Here is a 17,762-nt window from a genome sequence, read left to right as displayed (position 1 = left end):
GAGATCACTTCAAATAAATATTTGAGGATTTCAATATGTTTAAAAAAAAACCAAGATTTTTGTTAAATTAAATTGTTTTATTCCCTGATTCTTCTCACCTTAAAGGATTAACTCCATTAGAAGCAAATTTTTCGTATAGCTATTTTAATTACAACTCGTCATCACTAGCCAAAGTCAAACAATATTGATGATGGAAAACAAAATAAATTGATAAAACAATGTTAATGTTAATATAAGTACTGGGATTTGAATTACAAATATATTTTCATTTATCCCATTATATAAACGTGGTCTATTTACATTCATGGCTAAAATATCTAAAGTTCAGTCGATTATTACCAGCTCCTGGAGACCTGGTAATGATTGCCATGTTATTAAACAAATGTTAAATGAAATGCCAAAACTTGAAGTTTTCACTCACAAATTTCATTGAAGTTGCCTGAAAATTTTATTAGAAAAATCCATCAATAGATTTTCTCGAATAACTAATTGTTCATTCATTTTCTATTTCAATTTTCAGTGTGTGATAACAACTTCAATCGAATGTTCTTTGAATTGTACAAAAGTCGAGTGGACTTCATCAAACTATTTAATATTTTTCTGAGTAGAAATGAATAATGTTACCAATGAATTTTTATGAACTAGTCAATTATCGCCACTTACTGACTACTAATTATGTACAATAATAAGCCAATAATAGTTTTAATACTAGAAACTAAACTAATTACTATTTTACAATGTTAAGTATTTATGGGATCATCAGAAAAATGAAAAATCTTTTTTAGGAATAATTTTTCTAAACAAAAAACCTATAGTTTCTTCCTGACCACCCAATAAATATCTCAATGAGAAATCATAAAATTGATTCTTCCTAAGTAATAATCAATCTATGCCATCAATCTTGCGGTAGATAAACCGGGCACTTCTGTTTTACATTATCGTAGATAGAATCAATGGACAGAGATGTATCCACCAGCCAATGCCACTGCAATCGAGTGGCAAACGTCTCGAGAAAACTGGCACAAGCTGTATCTGGTCGACGATTATCATAAAAGTTTTCATTCGTCTTAGGATTAAAGAAATAATGATGGCTCGTTTTCTTGCTGATGACTCGTGTCCAGGGTGCACTAGTGGTCTTCAAGAATACCACACTGTTTGGTACAAAGAATAATGGGTCGTTATCGGTGCGTGACCTCCTCGGGTACGACTCTTGTAAATAATGTGCAAATGTTTTCTTGTTGTTTTTCAACGTACAAGGTTGTATCTGAAGTTTCATGGGCAACTCCCGATCCAGAGGATGCAATTCCTTGGCGCGAACTGGACAGTACCCCGAGTTGTTGGGCTTCCACAGGGCCTGACAGAATTTATTGATGAGGCCATACCTTTCTGGAAGTGATTTTTTGCTGACATCTTCACCTCCAAGAAGATAAGCATCGACCACATGCAACGCTTCAGTTCTTCGTATATTCTTTCCCTGTCCTCTCATCTCCTCGATCAGTTCAGCATAAATAAATGTATCAGGAGGCAGTTCAATGTTGACGGCCCTCTCCCAGGTATTGTTCACCAACCTGAAGACTTTGGTCCTTCCCATACCCAAGTAGAAGGTCAATTCTCTGCTAGGTGTTGTTCCACTGCCACCCGAGCCAGAGAGTACTGCATACCAATCACAGGGATTTCCGAGGATAGTAGCTTTCACATTTTCAGGAGTCAAAATGGTGGGAGGAGCGCTCAGATGTTTCAGAACCGGTGCTACAACGATCGAACGAAGTTTCTCCTCTGGTTTGAAGTGCTTGGGGACTATTCTAGTCTGGTCCGGTAGACACCAATATTCCAGACACTCCTTCCTCATCTGCGTCTGCTTCGGCTCAGAGAGCCGCGGATTCTCGGAGAAAGCAGCGATCTTCAACAGTCCCAGAACTTGTTTCTTTCCAAGATCGTTATTCGAACTACAAATGTAGTTGTGGAAGCTATCAGCATCCTGGAGCAACTCCAGAGGTACCAATTCCGTGACATCGTCTTTCTCGTCACCCCTCAGAAGAACTTCATTAGCATAGGAGAGATAGTTGATTACATCCTCAACTTCACTCTTCTTCTTCTCGCAAATTAAATATCTAGAACACAGGAAAAAAAATTGGATAAATTATTGAAAAATTAGATAAATTATTGAAAAATTTACAAAAAAAAATGTATTTTATTTTGCAAAAATAAGACAATACATACCTCTCAGAGTTGGCAGGTCTAGACGTATTCGGCTTGAAAATTGATATTTTATCAAAGCATCTATGCAACAAGTAAATCAACCCCACACTGAATGGTGTGAACAGATCGAACAACTTAGTAACAAAGTGTCCATCTGTCCGCACAATCTTTAGGGCAACCAGGCATTGGCACAAGTATAACTGCTTTGACAAAATCTCCTGAATATTCTCCTTTCCCTCAACCGAAAATCCTCCATCCGCCATCATGAAGTGAACACCCTGTCCTTGGGTGTGATTCATGATAAGTTCTTGATAAGCACGTTGATTCTCCGGATCATAGACATTACCATCACCCTTGGGTCCATAGAAGGGATGAAAGGTTTCCGGTGGTCCAGCATAAAAGTTATCTAGTTGAAAATCGTTGGAGTCCTTCAGGGTGAATCCAAAGCCCTTCGCATGCCACTTCCTTCTCCACAGTACATATTCGCTGAATCCTCCAGGACCGGCGCAAACGTCGGCGAAGTAGAGAATCTCGTGTGGATTCGCAGTTCTCGGGTTAGTAAACATGAAATTACAGGCCCTGTCGATATTCGCCATTTTGACAGCAGCTCGATTGAGGAAGAACACACCTCTGATTGTTTCGAAGGGATTGGAACGAGTTCTCGCCCTTTGCATTTCCCGTTTTTCTAAACCATCAAAAATGCTTTTCGAGCTGATGACCTGGTGAAGAACCTGGGGCTCGCAAAATAATGTTTCATCGTCAATTGTCTCCTTCGAGGGACCCCTGCGCATCCAATCCCTGAGATCCTCTGCTGTTGGTGGTTGCTCATCATTCGTCAACCAGGAGATTTCCTCCCTGACGCTTACGACTTCCTCGGATGGATCCCATTTCTCAATGGCTTTGATCAGGGGCTGGTTACTGTGACCCAAACCTCGTCGACCCTTATGCGAGGAAGCCTGAATGGGCTCAGTGATACCGTGGTTTTTCTTACCCAGGCCCTTGCCACGAGTAAAGCCCATATTTTGCATTATCCTAAGGGCGACATTCGAAGTCACGTGGGTATCGGAGGATTCCTCCAGAAGGGAGCCATCCCGGGTCGTTGGGGCTGGGGGAGAACCAGGACTTCTTCGATGTTTAACCATAGCCGAAGGATTGTCAAAGGTTGGAGTTTCACTCTCTTCCGGATCAGCGTGATCATAACGCCTTTTGCGCGAAGCCGAAGGCTGGACAGGGCCGTCCGAAGATTCTAGAATACCCAGACAACAATCGATTTTAGCTTCGAAATTCGAGATAAATTTATCGGATTTTATCATTACAAATTCAATTTTCTAAATAATTCAAAACGAAATGTTACGATGAAACTAATTAATCTGAATTTTCAAAAATAATCAAATAAATTCTTCTAGTAAACTATCGAATTATTGTCAAATTGTTTCTCGTTTCGTGAATGACCTGACGAATAAACACACCCCAAGAGCTCAACCGAATGGAAAAATAATCAAGAATCCCCGGAATTTTCTGTATTCGTTAAAAAATTAATCTGTCTCGAGATATGACGACTAAATTAATGCAGTCGCGTTATTAATTTAGTTATTAATTTTTTTGGTACATACCAACAAATCCATAATTCGCCCCCGAACTCTCGACGTCCCACGATCCAATGTTCACCAGGTCCTGGTTCGGAAGGCCAGCAGACGATCCTTCGTGCAAGTTATCTCCAAAAGGTCTAGCAGTATCCATTGTCCACCTGAACAACACAATTAACACTATTTTATTTAAACATTCAATCACTGTTTGACTATTTACCCTACCATAACTCAACTTCCAAAAATTTATTTCCCTCAAAAAAGGCTTTCCAACCCTCAAAAATCAACTCAACAATTCTGAACAGAAATTATTTCCCAACAAGACGTTATAATAATCACCTTTTTAAGAGATTAATTAATGAATATAAACATTTAACTGTAGGTAACCTCCAATATTAAAATCCTGAACTCCACAACTTCGTAAAATATCAACTTACACTTTGCACTGGCGTTTCCAACACGAGTAACAAGACAGCTGTCAATATCCCCAGAAGCTAACCTCAATTCACTAGTTTTCTCACTCACACGACTACTTTACCAACAAGTTAAACAGAGTAAGATATTCCACAAGAATTTCATAGAAAATGGCGACGAAGGCGCGAATATTCAAACCACGAACTGAGTTGTTTACTGTTTTTCAATCGATTCAAGGGATGAACGAAGGGGTAGAAGCTCACGACCGAAGTTGGGGTGAATCTGACAGGATTGTCAAATTTGGAAACTAGATAGACCTGACTATCCCCTCCACTTGTCCAAAAATTTGAAAGTAGAGGGGTGGGGGAGCCAATCAGAGACGTGGAAATTAGGAGGAAGATCGTCTTTTGGGGATTGGAGTGGGGATGGGCCCACCCGAGGGGCCTTATACTTCCGAATAATCCGGAGCCGACGCTATGGCGTAACACTAGGCCTGCCCCCCTCCCCTGTGAATTTCTGGATTAAGACGAAGGTCCTAATGATTATACTTGTTATTATGTTGTTAATTATAGCAAATAATTTTTTATGACTGCTGGTCCCAAAAGTAAATATTTTTTATTATTAAAAATAAACGTAGAGTCTTTTATTTTGGACCCCCGGTTTCACTGGAAACCGGGGGAAAAATTCTGAAAATCGTTGGATTATTTATGATTCATTAATGACCCAGGAAATTTCCCCAAAGCAAGGAAAAACCCAATTAATCCCTCGGAAATTGTATTTTTAAATTTAACAAATCGACCTCTTCAAAATTATTTACAAATCAAATATAAAAATATTGATGTATTAATAAAAAATATGTGAAACAAAAAATCCGAAAATCCAATATTTCCCAGGTGAAAAATCCGGGTTAAAATATTTTGCAAACAGAACAACAAGTCGACCTCTTCAAAAACATTTACAAAATAAAAATAAAAATATTAATTTATTAATCGAAAAAATATTTGAAAAAAAAATCCGAAGATCCAATGATCTTTTAAAAAATAAGTCGTAGTCAACATATTGTTTCGATTAATTTAAATGATTTTTTGTTTCCGAGCACATACGGTAATTTCCCCCCAACAAACAAACCATAACGCGATTACCAAACGAGTTAGGTAATTTCTGCTGAATTTTTCCCCACGTCCAGTCGAACTATTACGTCTGTGATGCAATCGCCCACGGCCGCTGCAACGTGACTTCCACCTCCGCGGGATTATCCAGCCAATGAGAGTCGATCTCATGCACCAGAGTCACGTTGCAATCGGCGTGGTACACTGACACATTGTCCCACATATGCAAGCACTGCAACCGCGCAACTGCCCTTTCCCACACCCCCCAAAACCCCCCCTCAAATCATCAAAATTGTGTTTGTTATTGTCTAACAAAAATACCTTTCTCCGATTATCAACAGTTTTGCTGGAGCATTCATCCAGACATCTGGCCCCTATCACGAACCCCTTCGCGAGTCCTCCGAAACCGATTGACAATTTGTCATTAAAGGAAATATTTAATTTAAATATTTTTTAATGAATATTCCCCATGTGCATCGAGACCAATTAGTGATTATTATAATTCAATTGTTGGGGTGTTACAGTGGAATAATCGACTGTTTTCTGCCTATCGATAGCGAAAGGAAAGGGGCAGTCCAACGTCTAAGGTTTGTTCATTTAAAAAATAACTTCTCAATTGAGTAATCGCACATTAGATAACAATTTAAAAAATATTTATAATTCGGTCCGTCACTCACGAAAAAAAATATTTAAAATGACTTCAAAAGCTATTTGAAATAATTATTTAGAATCTGGTTAAAGTATTTATTTAAAATCTGATTCAAATATTTATTTGATTTTTTTTCAGAGTAAACAATGGTTTGATTTTCAAGTTAAACATTTTTTAATTAACATTCTAATCTAACTGAAAGTCTGAGCTAGAAATAATCGGTAAAAAATATTACGCTTTTTTGTTAAACAGAACGAGTTTTATACGTTTTTTTGAGAAAATATTAAATACTCGATTTGAGTAAATTCCTGTCTTTTGCAGAAGTAAGAGGGGAAGACAAATTAACAAGCAAATTAATTAGTTAATGACGATGTGAAAAATAGTGGAAAAATGTCTGCACAAAGGCGCCTTGAAAAAAATCATTTCACGTTGAAATTAAGTTCACATCCCCCAAATGCAAAGCACGTGGTGCACTGGTTCAGAAGAGGATTACGACTGCATGATAATCCATCTCTGAGATGTGGCCTCAACGAGGCCTGCACATTTAGATGTATTTTTGTGATCGATCCCTGGTCGGCAGGAAGCAAGACTATCGGTATCAATAAGTGGAGGTGAGATTTCGATCTAGAAATATTCCGCATAAAAAAGTATATTCAATCGGTGCGATATTTTAAATCGACAAAAATTGTCTCATTCAGTTCATTTTCAAATATATTGGGTAGCAAAAGATCGATATCACTAATACCGTTCTAAAACTATTTGTTCTTCATGAGGATTAACAAATGATCAGGATTTTCATAAACTCTAATGGCTTTAGGGTACCCACAAGATTATGAATTTTAATTTATGTATTTATTTGATTTGATTCATGATTATTTTTATGATCGATCCCTGTCATTAGGAAACAAAAGAATCTGTCATTAGGGAACAAAAGAATCGGCATCAACACTTGTAGGTCACATTTCTCCCTGGAAATACTCGATATAAAGAAAACTTTAATCAAATCGATATTTCAAATTGACAAAAACTCTCATTTGATCCGTTTGACAATAGATTAATTACCAAACGTTCCTACGACACAGCAACAAATAATAACTTAACAGCCCGATAAGTTAAAATCATGATAACAATTAATTTTTTCGTCCCTCAATCGATACATTAAAATAATAAAAAATGATGAAAATTTAAATCGACAGTAAAAAACGAGTAACCTGACCAATCAATATCGATAGGTTTTTACTCCAGTGCTTAGAGGACCTGGACATCTCATTAAGAAAATTAAATTCTCGCCTCTTTGTAATAAGAGGTCAACCAGCTGACGCCCTTCCAAAACTATTCCGCGAATGGGGAACAACACATTTGACTTTCGAAGAAGATCCGGAGCCTTTTGGTCGGGCGCGAGATTACAATATCACAACCTTGTGCAAGGAACTGAGCATCACCGTCGTATCCGTCGCCTCGCACACACTCTACAAATTGGATAAGTGAGTATCGATTAATATTGATTATTTTAATGGTACGATAATTATCACTTTGTCCTCTGTGTTCACCAGGGGAATTTATCAATGAAATGAACCAATAAATAAAGGTGTGATAATCATAATCATTAAAGGTGTGATAATCATAATTATTAAATGTGTGTTAATTATAATTATTTTAATGAAAAAAAATATTTGTATTTCCTCATGTTTTTCGATCTCAGAATACTCGAGAAAAATAATGGAAAGGCTCCTCTGACCTATCACCAGTTCCAAAACATCGTCGAGGGAATGGAGCCTCCGGATGCACCAGTGTCAACTGTAACCGTGGAAACCATTGGCACCGCTTACACTCCGATACAGGACGATCATGACGACATTTATGGAGTACCACTTCTCGAAGAAATTGGTGAGGAATGAATTCAAACTTTTTTTAAATTTCAAATTCCCCATCTCCCTTCCCTGATGACGTCTTTCGAAGGGAGAAATGGTCATGTAACACCCCAATGAGTCCAACAATCAAGGGAATTTCCCTACTTTACACCCCTAGGGTTCGATACTGAGGGCCTACAGCCTCCAGTATGGGTGGGTGGAGAAAGTGAAGGACTTCTACGACTCGAACGTCACCTGGAGCGAAAGGCCTGGGTAGCGAGCTTTGGCCGACCTAAGATGACACCCCAATCTCTACTCCCAAGCCAGACAAGTCTGTCGCCCTACCTGCGCTTCGGCTGTCTCAGTACACGACTCTTCTACTATCAACTTCGAGATCTCTACAAAAAAGTGACTATTTTTGTATTTAATATGATCCTGATCCCCCAGAGGCTACGCCAACCCCTCAAGACATTTTTAGAAAAGAAAATTGAATCACTAAAATCTAAAAATCATATTCACCCATTGATATAAATTTGATAAAAATATTTAAAACGTTTGTTCCATAATTGAAGATTAAAAAAACAATGCCACCTCTTTCGCTGCACGGCCAACTGCTGTGGCGGGAATTTTTCTACTGTGCAGCAACGAAAAATCAAAATTTCGATCGGATGCAGGGAAATCCAATCTGTCTTCAAATACCCTGGGAAAAAAATCCTGAGGCATTAGCTAAATGGGCGAACGTGAGTAACAATCGAAATTCTTTTGAATTCAAATAAATTCCTCAGGACATTCAGTTGGATGTCTTCAAGAAGTTCAACGAAATAACGAAAATTCCTTAAATTTTTCGATGTTTGATATCGAAAAAGGGGCAGACGGGGTTTCCATGGATCGATGCAATAATGACACAGCTGAGGGAAGAAGGGTGGATTCATCATTTAGCTCGTCACGCAGTTGCCTGCTTCCTGACTAGAGGAGATCTGTGGATTTCCTGGGAGGAAGGGATGAAGGTACCAACTCCCATTATCACTGTTATCCTCATTAAATAAGTGCATTTAGGACATGATCTCGTTCAAAGATTTTTGATGAGTTGCTGCTGGATGCCGATTGGTCAGTCAATGCTGGCATGTGGATGTGGCTGTCTTGCAGTTCATTTTTTCAACAATTTTTCCATTGCTACTGTCCAGTGAGATTCGGCAGGAAAGCCGACCCCAATGGGGACTATATCCGGCAAGTGGAATTTGTTTCTAACATAAGATTTTTTCATACATTAAGGTATTTATGGCGTGAACAGAGAGAATTTAACAAAATCGAGAAGTCGATAATTTATCTGCAAAATTATCGAGAAACTGGGAGAATAGTAACAATGAAAATAATTGTCAAAGTTGTCACTTATGCGTAAGCGTCATAAGGGGGGGTACATTTAGTGGTTTTGTTAGACTGTCGACAGTTAGTAATGTAGGGGATCGCGAGAGAATTACCCGTGCGATGATACAGACAAGTAATAAGTTAACAAATCACTTTAATTGTTATGTTTTTGCATTTTTTTCATTCACCCTGATAACGTTATCAATATCTTATGGCGAAACGACAGCCATTTGTCCACATGAATGAAAAAAAATATGTTTTTTGTGATCGAACCTTCCAAAATTTGTTTTCATCTTTCAATTAATGAAAGTTCATTCTTGTTAAATTATATCGAATGAATTGTTTAATTGCTTTTCTGCTGATTCTGTTACTAATAGCAGTCACACTGGACCATTATCTCATTCATAATTACTATGACAAAATCGTACTTTGACAGACGATATTTACCGATTCTCAAAAACTACCCCACCCGTTACATCCATGAGCCATGGATAGCACCCCTGAGTGTTCAGCGTGCGGCAAAATGCGTCGTTGGACGGGATTACTCACTGCCAATGGTGAACCATGGACAGAGTTCCAGAATCAACATTGAGAGAATGAAACAAGTTTACCAGAAGTTGGCTAAGTACCAGAACAATGGTAAGTCACGTGGTTCTTCAATTTTTTAAGCTCAAGTAACTAATTCATGGCATATTACATTGTATATACTATATATATACCATGACATATATTTTTTACAAATCATTTTTGTATGTGAAAGGTAGACAAAAGATTTCTGTACAAAAATGTGGGCAGTTAAACGTTTCCAGGATTGTTACCCTGGATTGTTTGAAAATTAATTGGGGAATTGTACACTTTCAGCCCATCATCCACTGGGAGTTCATAGTAATATCTCAGGATGACCTTCGGAGGAGCTACTCACATAGCACACAGGAGATTACGAATTTTATTTGGACCACAGAATAAGGAAACAACTTGCTCCAGTGAAACTCTCGCATGACTATTACTTTCACATTTTTTTAATTAAGAGAATACTCTCAACTTTTGTATTTGGCATGAGGATCGCAATGAAAGTAACGAGTGACAGGATATTTCTCGGCGGGTACACGAAGAAAGGGTAAAGCAGACGAAAATGTGAAGAGTGAAAAGTTGAATTTAGCGAAAATAACGTTGAGGATTGAAGAAAATTATGACGACGATTTATGGCGTCATCAAAGAGGATTTGAGGAAGTTAAGGTCTTGATGTTTTTATGTAAAAATTACGTAATTAATGCCAAATAGTCTAGGAGAATTGTAACAAGATTTGGAACAAACTCAGTGTTGAAACGTTTTACCGATCGAGTGGGGATGATCAACAGGAAAAATTCCATCATTCACCTGCACATTTCAACGTCTCGATAAATCTCATTTCCACTTACCGTGCCCTGGAGAAATAATTGTCTAGAACACTCGGCTCTCGTGTTGCTCATCGGTTTCGCCTTTCTCCCGAGCTGCGATTAGAGTCTGTCGCTCAGTCACTTTTTTATCGTCTTGAAGAGCTCGAGAATTCCCGTTCCTCTGTGCCCAATCCAGGTAGCGATAGGCAACGTTCTAAAAACCATTGATTATTAGAAAAATCGATTGCTGTCATTAGATAAAAAAGTACAGAAAAAACGATTGACAAAAAACTTGCTCTATTTTGATAAAAAACATATTCTAAAAAATTATATTTTAAAAGACCAATAAAAATCCCTAATTATTAAAAATAGAAAATAAAACTTTATATTTAATATTAACTCAAATAAAAAAGTAATAAACAAATGGATGAACTAATTATAAATGTCAGACAATTATTTCAACTCATACATTTGTTATTTAAAAAAAATTACTAAATGACTGAAATTCTTCACTCACTCATTTGTTCCTTTGTAACGTTCATCCTGTCGTAAAAAATGGCATTTTATTGTAGATAATTTTGTTTGTTCCCGACAAATCCGAATAATTACTCAATAAAAACTGATCAATGTCACTAAATAAACTATTACTTTGATTAGAAAGATGATTGGCACTAGAAGCGAGTGTCGTCGATCGATTGATCAACAAACATCGGTCGTACATAACCTCAAAAATTCCTCGAGACCTCTGACAACTCCATTGGTCCATCTCCTCCAATACCGAGTGCTGACACTGGTTGATCCTCAAATTCTCCCCTCCCCCCCGCGGCACTTTGTTCCTAGGGCCGGTCCCGTAACCGAGACAGGTAGACAAAGAGAGGACGATCAGTCTAGTTCCACACGGCGTGAAGGAATGTTATGTTCTTTCGATCAGTAAGCGACCTCGAACGGTTCATTTCGTCCTGCAATCGACTGCTAATCAGTGGTCTCGGTGTGAATAGGTAATATTAATCTGGCATATGGCAGTTATTGGTTAATTTCTTCATTTGTTTTTCCTTTGGGGACACGTCACGTTGAATCGCAGATTTTTTTACTGACAATATCGCGGTAATTACACCCTTTTTACGTTCAACTTGGGCTTCCTGGGAACCGCGTGAACTTTGTAAGTAATTTTTATTATTTTTGAGATGTTTGAGATGTTGATGGGGCTTGGGAAGTGCATTTGTAGTGCTGACACAATTTTTGGGTGGAGACTTCAAGGATTTGCACAGATTTTATTGTTTTTGTGGAGTCATTTTGGAGAAACAATTTATTACCTTCACATTTTTGAATTTTCCTATTTTTTAAACGAATTTTGGTGCTACATAATTACAAGAGGGTGGGGCAACATCGAAGGCGATCAATGATCGATAATTGGGAATCTGCTGAGAGAAATCGAATGATTTTTTTTTATTTCAAAAGTTAGACACAGAACTCTCATATGAAGGAACGTCGTTGGATTTCCCTCCACCGAAACCAAGTTATTTATTTTATTGATAGTCCTTTTGCCGGGACCTGGAGGGCTCTCTGAATTTTTATAAAGCCGAACAATTGTTTTTCGGTTTAAGTTTCAATGGTACTTGTTTTTTTTTCTTAGATCTTGCGGAGATAGTGAGTCAGGCGAGAGCAGGCACTCGACGCAAAACCCGGCTTTTCTGAAGGTAAACTGAACCCCCTTCATCGGGGGTGTTGTTGACATTATTTTTCATCGATGTGTGGTCAACCGAATATTGCCCCGATGGTAACAAAAGACTCAGTTGAAAACTTCTGACAAATCCCCGAAATTAATTTCGATTCATTAATTTTTCTGATGCTTCAAAAATAAATAATAAATAGTAAATTCAAGTCACCACCGACGAGAATCATCTAGGGGTTGTCGATCTAAAGAATCTAAAGAATCGATTTGTCCAATCAAATCGATGGAATAAACATCACAAGAGAATATTTCCATTCGGGATCAATCGAATCCCAATCCAATCCTCCAATTTATTCTGGATCAAGAGACCGTAGAATTCTGTTTAATTTCCCACCCCTCTGGCCCCAAGCTCCCCTTAAGGATCTCAATTTCCCCAGGTGAAAAATGGAGGAAGTGATAACGAAGGTACACGCCTGCCTCATCTCAGCAAGAGGGGGTGTTACCCTGGACAACCTGAACCGCGATTACATGTCCCTCGAAGACGAGTATATCCCCTATCGTAAACTGGGCTATTCAAGTCTAGACAGTTTCATTTCGAAGATACCTAGTCTGCGTCTCTACCAGCGAGGTGGTACGACGTACGTCGAGGTGAAGATCACCGAGAAGACATCAGAACTGGCGCAATTAATAAGCAAACAAAGAGCTCCTCGGAAGAGACGAACAGCGTTGCGAATGCCCTCGCGAAAGCCCACCCTCAGCAACGTAACTCTGAGAAACAATTCAAAACCACCTCCAAGGGTCCTACCACATTTATCGAGACCCCAGGGCTCCCTCCAAAGGCCCCAAAGGCCTCACTCAACCTCAGTGACAATTTACCCCGCAAAACATCCCGATCAGCCCACAATCGGTGCAAAATCCCAGCAGATGCTCCACCAACGTCTTCCAAATTCCAGACAGTCCCCTCAGTCACTCCACACCCGTCCTAAGTCCCCCCCAGAGCCCCTCCCGAAGCTCATCGTCCCCCAGGGCCCTGCGAAGCCATCGAAAAGCCCACAGACAGCTCCTATCCCCAACGAAACTGCTGATCGTCAGGTGAAACGACAAACTAGCATGCCCCAGCTGGTATCAGCATCCTCCAAGACTTCCAAAGCAATTCCACACCTGAAGGTCGCGAGACCCTTGAGTGATCGACTTCGAAGATCCCCCGAACGAAAAGTAACGATCGTCACCGAGCTCCAGACGTCTGATCCCCCCAGTCTGACACCACCAGCTCCAACAAGTCCAGCTGCTGACATCACCGACCCTAGGGAAGAGCTCAAGATCCTCGTGAAAAGACTCCAACTGAGTACTGGTGATCCTGAATACAAAAATCTTCCGAATAAACCGAAGAACGGAAGAACCAGTTACTTCAGTCAAGTTCTGGTTGGCAAGCACAAGTTCAACAGCTATCCCCTGGAGGCTGGCACACCCGAGGAAGCTGAAAAACTCTCGGCATCGTCAGCTCTTCATCAACTTCACAGACTTTATGGACCTCCCATCAAGATGAGGATAACTATGGACAGAGATATGATGCTACAGAGGCTTATCGCCATAGTCGATGTTCATCCAAGTGGTGTCTTCGAGGAGAAACTCCCCGTGTTCTACATGGACAAGCACAATGAGACACTTCCCGACGACTGGATGAACTTCGTGGAGAGGTGCAATGAGCTGTCAGTGGAGAGAGGAGTGGAGAATGCTGCCATAATCTGCAAAAGTGATTCTGGCATTGAGAAGAGTATTTTCACCCCACCTCCAACCCCTTCAGCACCTCGAAGGGCACTTCCCCATTCAAATCCTCCCCCCAGTCTTCCTCTTATGGTTCTTCCAGTTGATAATCTGTGGCCAGTTTATGTTTCTCACGTCGCTAGCACCAGCGAAATCTGGATTCGTTTGCTCGAGGATAAGACAACTGAGCAGTTCTACGCCATGTGCCAGGAGATGTTCAAGCACTTCTCCAGCTGCTCCCCGAGTCTCTGCCAGGTTCAGCCCCTTCACTACTACGTGACGAAGGTGGAAGAGGAGTACCAGAGGGTCAGGGTGGAATACGTCGAGGAGTCTGGTCTTGCTGAGTGTTTCTTTCTTGATACGGGTGAGGAAGATGTTATCGATACGTCTCTACTCTGGGCAATACCAGTGGAGTTTCTTCGGGTACCTGCTCAAGCCATCAGAGCTTCACTCTCCAGGCATGAGGAGGTACCTCCCTGCAGCACCACCACTCAAGTCACCAGGGAGATGCTCGTGGACAGGGCTTTGTATGTCCAGGTCTTGAATCGGGAGGTTGATAGCACCAGTCATGCTATTGTTGGAGTATTCTATGATACTTCCTCGGAAACTGATGAGGAGATGAATGAGAAAATTGTCACTGAGGTACTCAGGGTGATGCAGTCCAATCAGTTGGAGGTTCTGCTTGAAATCAAGGGGAAACTGCTGGAGGTTTTTATCTCCCATATTGAATACAATGGAGATGTTTCCATTCAGGTGAAGAACGATGGATTCATCATTCTCAATGGGATGATGAAGGGCCTCGTCGAGTCGACTCTGAATGACGAGGAGAGAGTGAAGAAGGCGAGGGTGGCAGGTGCTCTCGAGCCAAACGAACTTTATCTTACTCAGAAGACTGATGGAACGTGGGTGAGGGTCCAGGTGGCTTTTCCCGGGCCTACAAACTCCAAACTGAGGATGGTAGACTTTGGGGGGCTGATGAATCCTGATAGGAATAAATTGCTTCGGCTCAGGGACCTCTCGGAGGCCATCGCCAAGTTTCCATCGCAGGCCATTCAGGTGGAGCTCAATAATGTCAGGAAGAATAAATTCTCGGAGTCTTCTGCTGCTAGACTGAGACATCTTGCTCCACCTACGCAACTTCTACTCTGCAAAGTCGTCCAGGTGAGGGAGTACAGCAGGTTAGCTGTGGTGGAGCTGTTTAAACGTTCCGAACCTGATCATCTCCTGATATCCATTAACAATACTCTGGATCTGGAGTCTGAACTATCGAAAAATGGAGATGGGAACAACAATATCAAGCCCAGAAAACGAATGGAGAGAACCATCTCCAAGTCCACAACTGGAGAGGAGTCTCCGAGGAGACTGAAGGAGCCCAGGATTCCAGGACTTGGGGAACTGTTCGAGGTACATGTGACAAACTCTGCAGCCAATCCTGGAAATTTCATTGTTCAACCTGTTGACACCAGGGAGAGACTGGACTGCATGATGAAGAGCATGCAGAAGACCTATGCTGGGATTGGCAAGGTCGGTGTTGAGGTCAATCAGGAGAGCATTTATGCTGTTCAGGATGACGATGGACTCTGGTACCGAGCTTATCTCGACAAGATCATTGGGGAGCAACAGGTGACAGTTTATCTCGCTGATTTTGGGATGATTCGTCTCGTCGGGGTGGAACAGCTGCAGCTACTGAAGAAGGAGTTTTTCGAGCTTCCTTATCAGGCGATCAAGGCCAAACTTGACGGTGAGTCAGTGAAATAATTTCTCTGGGATGATTTCCCCATTTGCTACAATGATTCACAAGACTTGGACAATTGTTCAATGCAATTTGTGATCACATTTCGTAGGTAATTCTAATCCCCATAATTATCCCCAGGTGTTCATCCAAAACATGGAGACTGGTCCCTAGACTCCTGCCTGAGATTTCAGGAGCTAGTGGTGAACCGGGATTTCGTACTGAAGATCAAGAAATTTGAGCAGGACAACTCGGCTCACAATGGTTTCGTCCTGGGTGTCGAGCTCATCGACGTTTCCTCCAAGGACGTGGACATTAACATCAACAAGCTGTTGATCGACGAACACTGGGCGATTCCACATGCCCAGTGAAGGACCATCAGATATTTATTTTTATTTTCATACGTTTCACATATATATTTACATATATACTCAGTATTGTGAGTTAAGAACAGGGTCTGGTACCTTTACAACTACTTCTCCTATTTTTTTACGAGTTTCGAAATTAAATGCTGAGTTGTAGAGGCCATATATCGTTAGTCAAACTGCCATCGGCGTGAGATTGATAAAAAAATTGAGTTTTAGGACGTTTACGCCATTTTCTCACGTTTGGAAAGATTTCTGGATCGTTTGTACTCGTATCAATGTGGGATGAAGACGTTTATTCTTTTTTGCTATTAAGGTTTTTATGGCGTCATCGGGGGGAATAAAATAATGTTAATTCAACTAGCATCTTATTAATAATTGAAATCATGTTTTTAGACTAGAAACATCGTAGCAAATATAGTAATTTTTAAAGTGCCAATTGAACTGAATTGGGGTTCAATAAAATACTGATTATTCAATCATTCTGTCTACATTACCGACCGAGCGAAATGTAGAAAAAAATTCTGACTTTACCACTTTCTTTAATCAAGCTTATGTATACATAGGTGAGAAGAAATTATTTTCATTGTTACAATAATGGTCGGTTGTTGCCGATTTTGACGTCGTTTTGAAATACTTTGAAGAATGGATTTCCAAAAATTATCAATTTCTTAATTTTTTAATGATTCTCTCTTATCACGTCATAATTACGTTAATCATGGAGGCTGTGTCGAGGAAGATAATTGTACTGAAAGTTACAAAGACTATAAAAGAATATATCTTTAGAGTAAATAAATCTATTAGAAATAAGTAGAAATTGATTTCGTTACAATATTAAATACAATTATTTTGAAAAATATTTCTAAAAAGCTTTCTGTTCTATATTTTTGTTTAAAGATTTCATTCTCGGCTGTGCCTAGTTAGAATTAGTAATTCTGCAGGCCTATTTTTTATATTAAATGAAATATGAAGTTTTCTAACTCGTTATTTAATAATTAAAGAAACAAGGAATGTTGTAATTTACTATAGAAGTTGAGAATAAAGTCTTCCATTTGTATATGAAATCGTAATTTTAGACACGAGGACTAATTTCCTATTTAATAATTAATGATGAGGAATGAAGGATTAATTGTTATCTGCATCGTGGAATTACCTGCAGCTCAATTATGATTAATTACCTCATTTATTTCGTTAAAATATTGAGTGACAGATGACACATTGTCTCCAAAAAAGGACCTGATGGCTTTCAAACTGTTAAAGGCAACGAATAGGCTGGACCGAGCGTTGACTAAGATATCGGCCATGACACGCATGGGAAGATTCAAGGATATCGGGAAAAGGAAACCCCACACCCTGACCGGAATGCCAAAAAATACAAATACCATTGATCTCGTTTGTGGATGGCATGACCTGTGCAGCCTTGTCATGGTGATGATCCTTTCTCTTTCAGTTTTTACCATTTTTGTCGATGATTTTATATCGCGAGCCGAGAGGATGATCCTTGTGGGATACTTCCTTGTCTTTTCAGGGTCACCCTACCGTCAGCTTCCTTGGCTCCCTCGCCCCCTGGTCCTAGGACGATCAACAATGGAGGCGCCCACATCTCGGGTTCCTGAACATTTTTAAAACTTGCTGAGCTGCCCTAAATTACCTTCAATTTATTTATTTATTCCACATTTTT

The 17,762-nt window shown here is 39.8% G+C and overlaps 2 protein-coding genes across 5 annotated transcripts; one reads left to right on the top strand and one right to left on the bottom strand.

Moving 5' to 3' along the window:
* Positions 1 to 72: 72 nt before the first annotated feature.
* LOC135170843 (cap-specific mRNA (nucleoside-2'-O-)-methyltransferase 1-like) lies at positions 73 to 11,696 on the bottom strand. 4 transcript variants are annotated; one of them, XM_064136921.1, is made up of 6 exons: positions 11,197 to 11,696; positions 11,066 to 11,091; positions 10,591 to 10,762; positions 3,813 to 3,946; positions 2,221 to 3,445; positions 73 to 2,111 (listed from the first exon to the last, which is right to left on the bottom strand). In XM_064136921.1, the coding sequence occupies exons 4-6, from the start codon at positions 3,937 to 3,939 to the stop codon at positions 896 to 898; spliced, it is 2,568 nt and encodes an 855-aa protein (XP_063992991.1). In that variant the 5' UTR covers positions 3,940 to 3,946; positions 10,591 to 10,762; positions 11,066 to 11,091; positions 11,197 to 11,696; the 3' UTR covers positions 73 to 895. The 4 variants fall into 4 exon arrangements, with proteins under 4 accessions (XP_063992991.1, XP_063992993.1, XP_063992994.1 ...); XM_064136923.1 differs by lacking the exons at positions 11,066 to 11,091; positions 11,197 to 11,696 and having other exon boundaries at positions 10,591 to 10,971; XM_064136924.1 differs by lacking the exons at positions 10,591 to 10,762; positions 11,066 to 11,091; positions 11,197 to 11,696 and adding an exon at positions 4,223 to 4,381.
* LOC135170788 (tudor domain-containing protein 7B-like) lies at positions 5,552 to 17,145 on the top strand. Its single transcript, XM_064136844.1, has 11 exons — positions 5,552 to 5,895; positions 6,279 to 6,568; positions 7,190 to 7,441; positions 7,660 to 7,844; positions 7,986 to 8,215; positions 8,380 to 8,547; positions 8,674 to 8,814; positions 8,883 to 9,034; positions 9,609 to 9,811; positions 12,660 to 15,725; positions 15,858 to 17,145. The coding sequence occupies exons 2-11, from the start codon at positions 6,348 to 6,350 to the stop codon at positions 16,085 to 16,087; spliced, it is 4,848 nt and encodes a 1,615-aa protein (XP_063992914.1). The 5' UTR covers positions 5,552 to 5,895; positions 6,279 to 6,347; the 3' UTR covers positions 16,088 to 17,145.
* Positions 17,146 to 17,762: the final 617 nt, after the last annotated feature.

This window comes from Diachasmimorpha longicaudata, chromosome 18, assembly GCF_034640455.1.
Source record: "Diachasmimorpha longicaudata isolate KC_UGA_2023 chromosome 18, iyDiaLong2, whole genome shotgun sequence".
Lineage (NCBI taxonomy): Eukaryota > Metazoa > Arthropoda > Insecta > Hymenoptera > Braconidae > Diachasmimorpha > Diachasmimorpha longicaudata.
The sequence above is the reverse complement of the archived record's forward strand: the minus strand, read 5'-3'. Positions and strand labels throughout refer to the sequence as shown.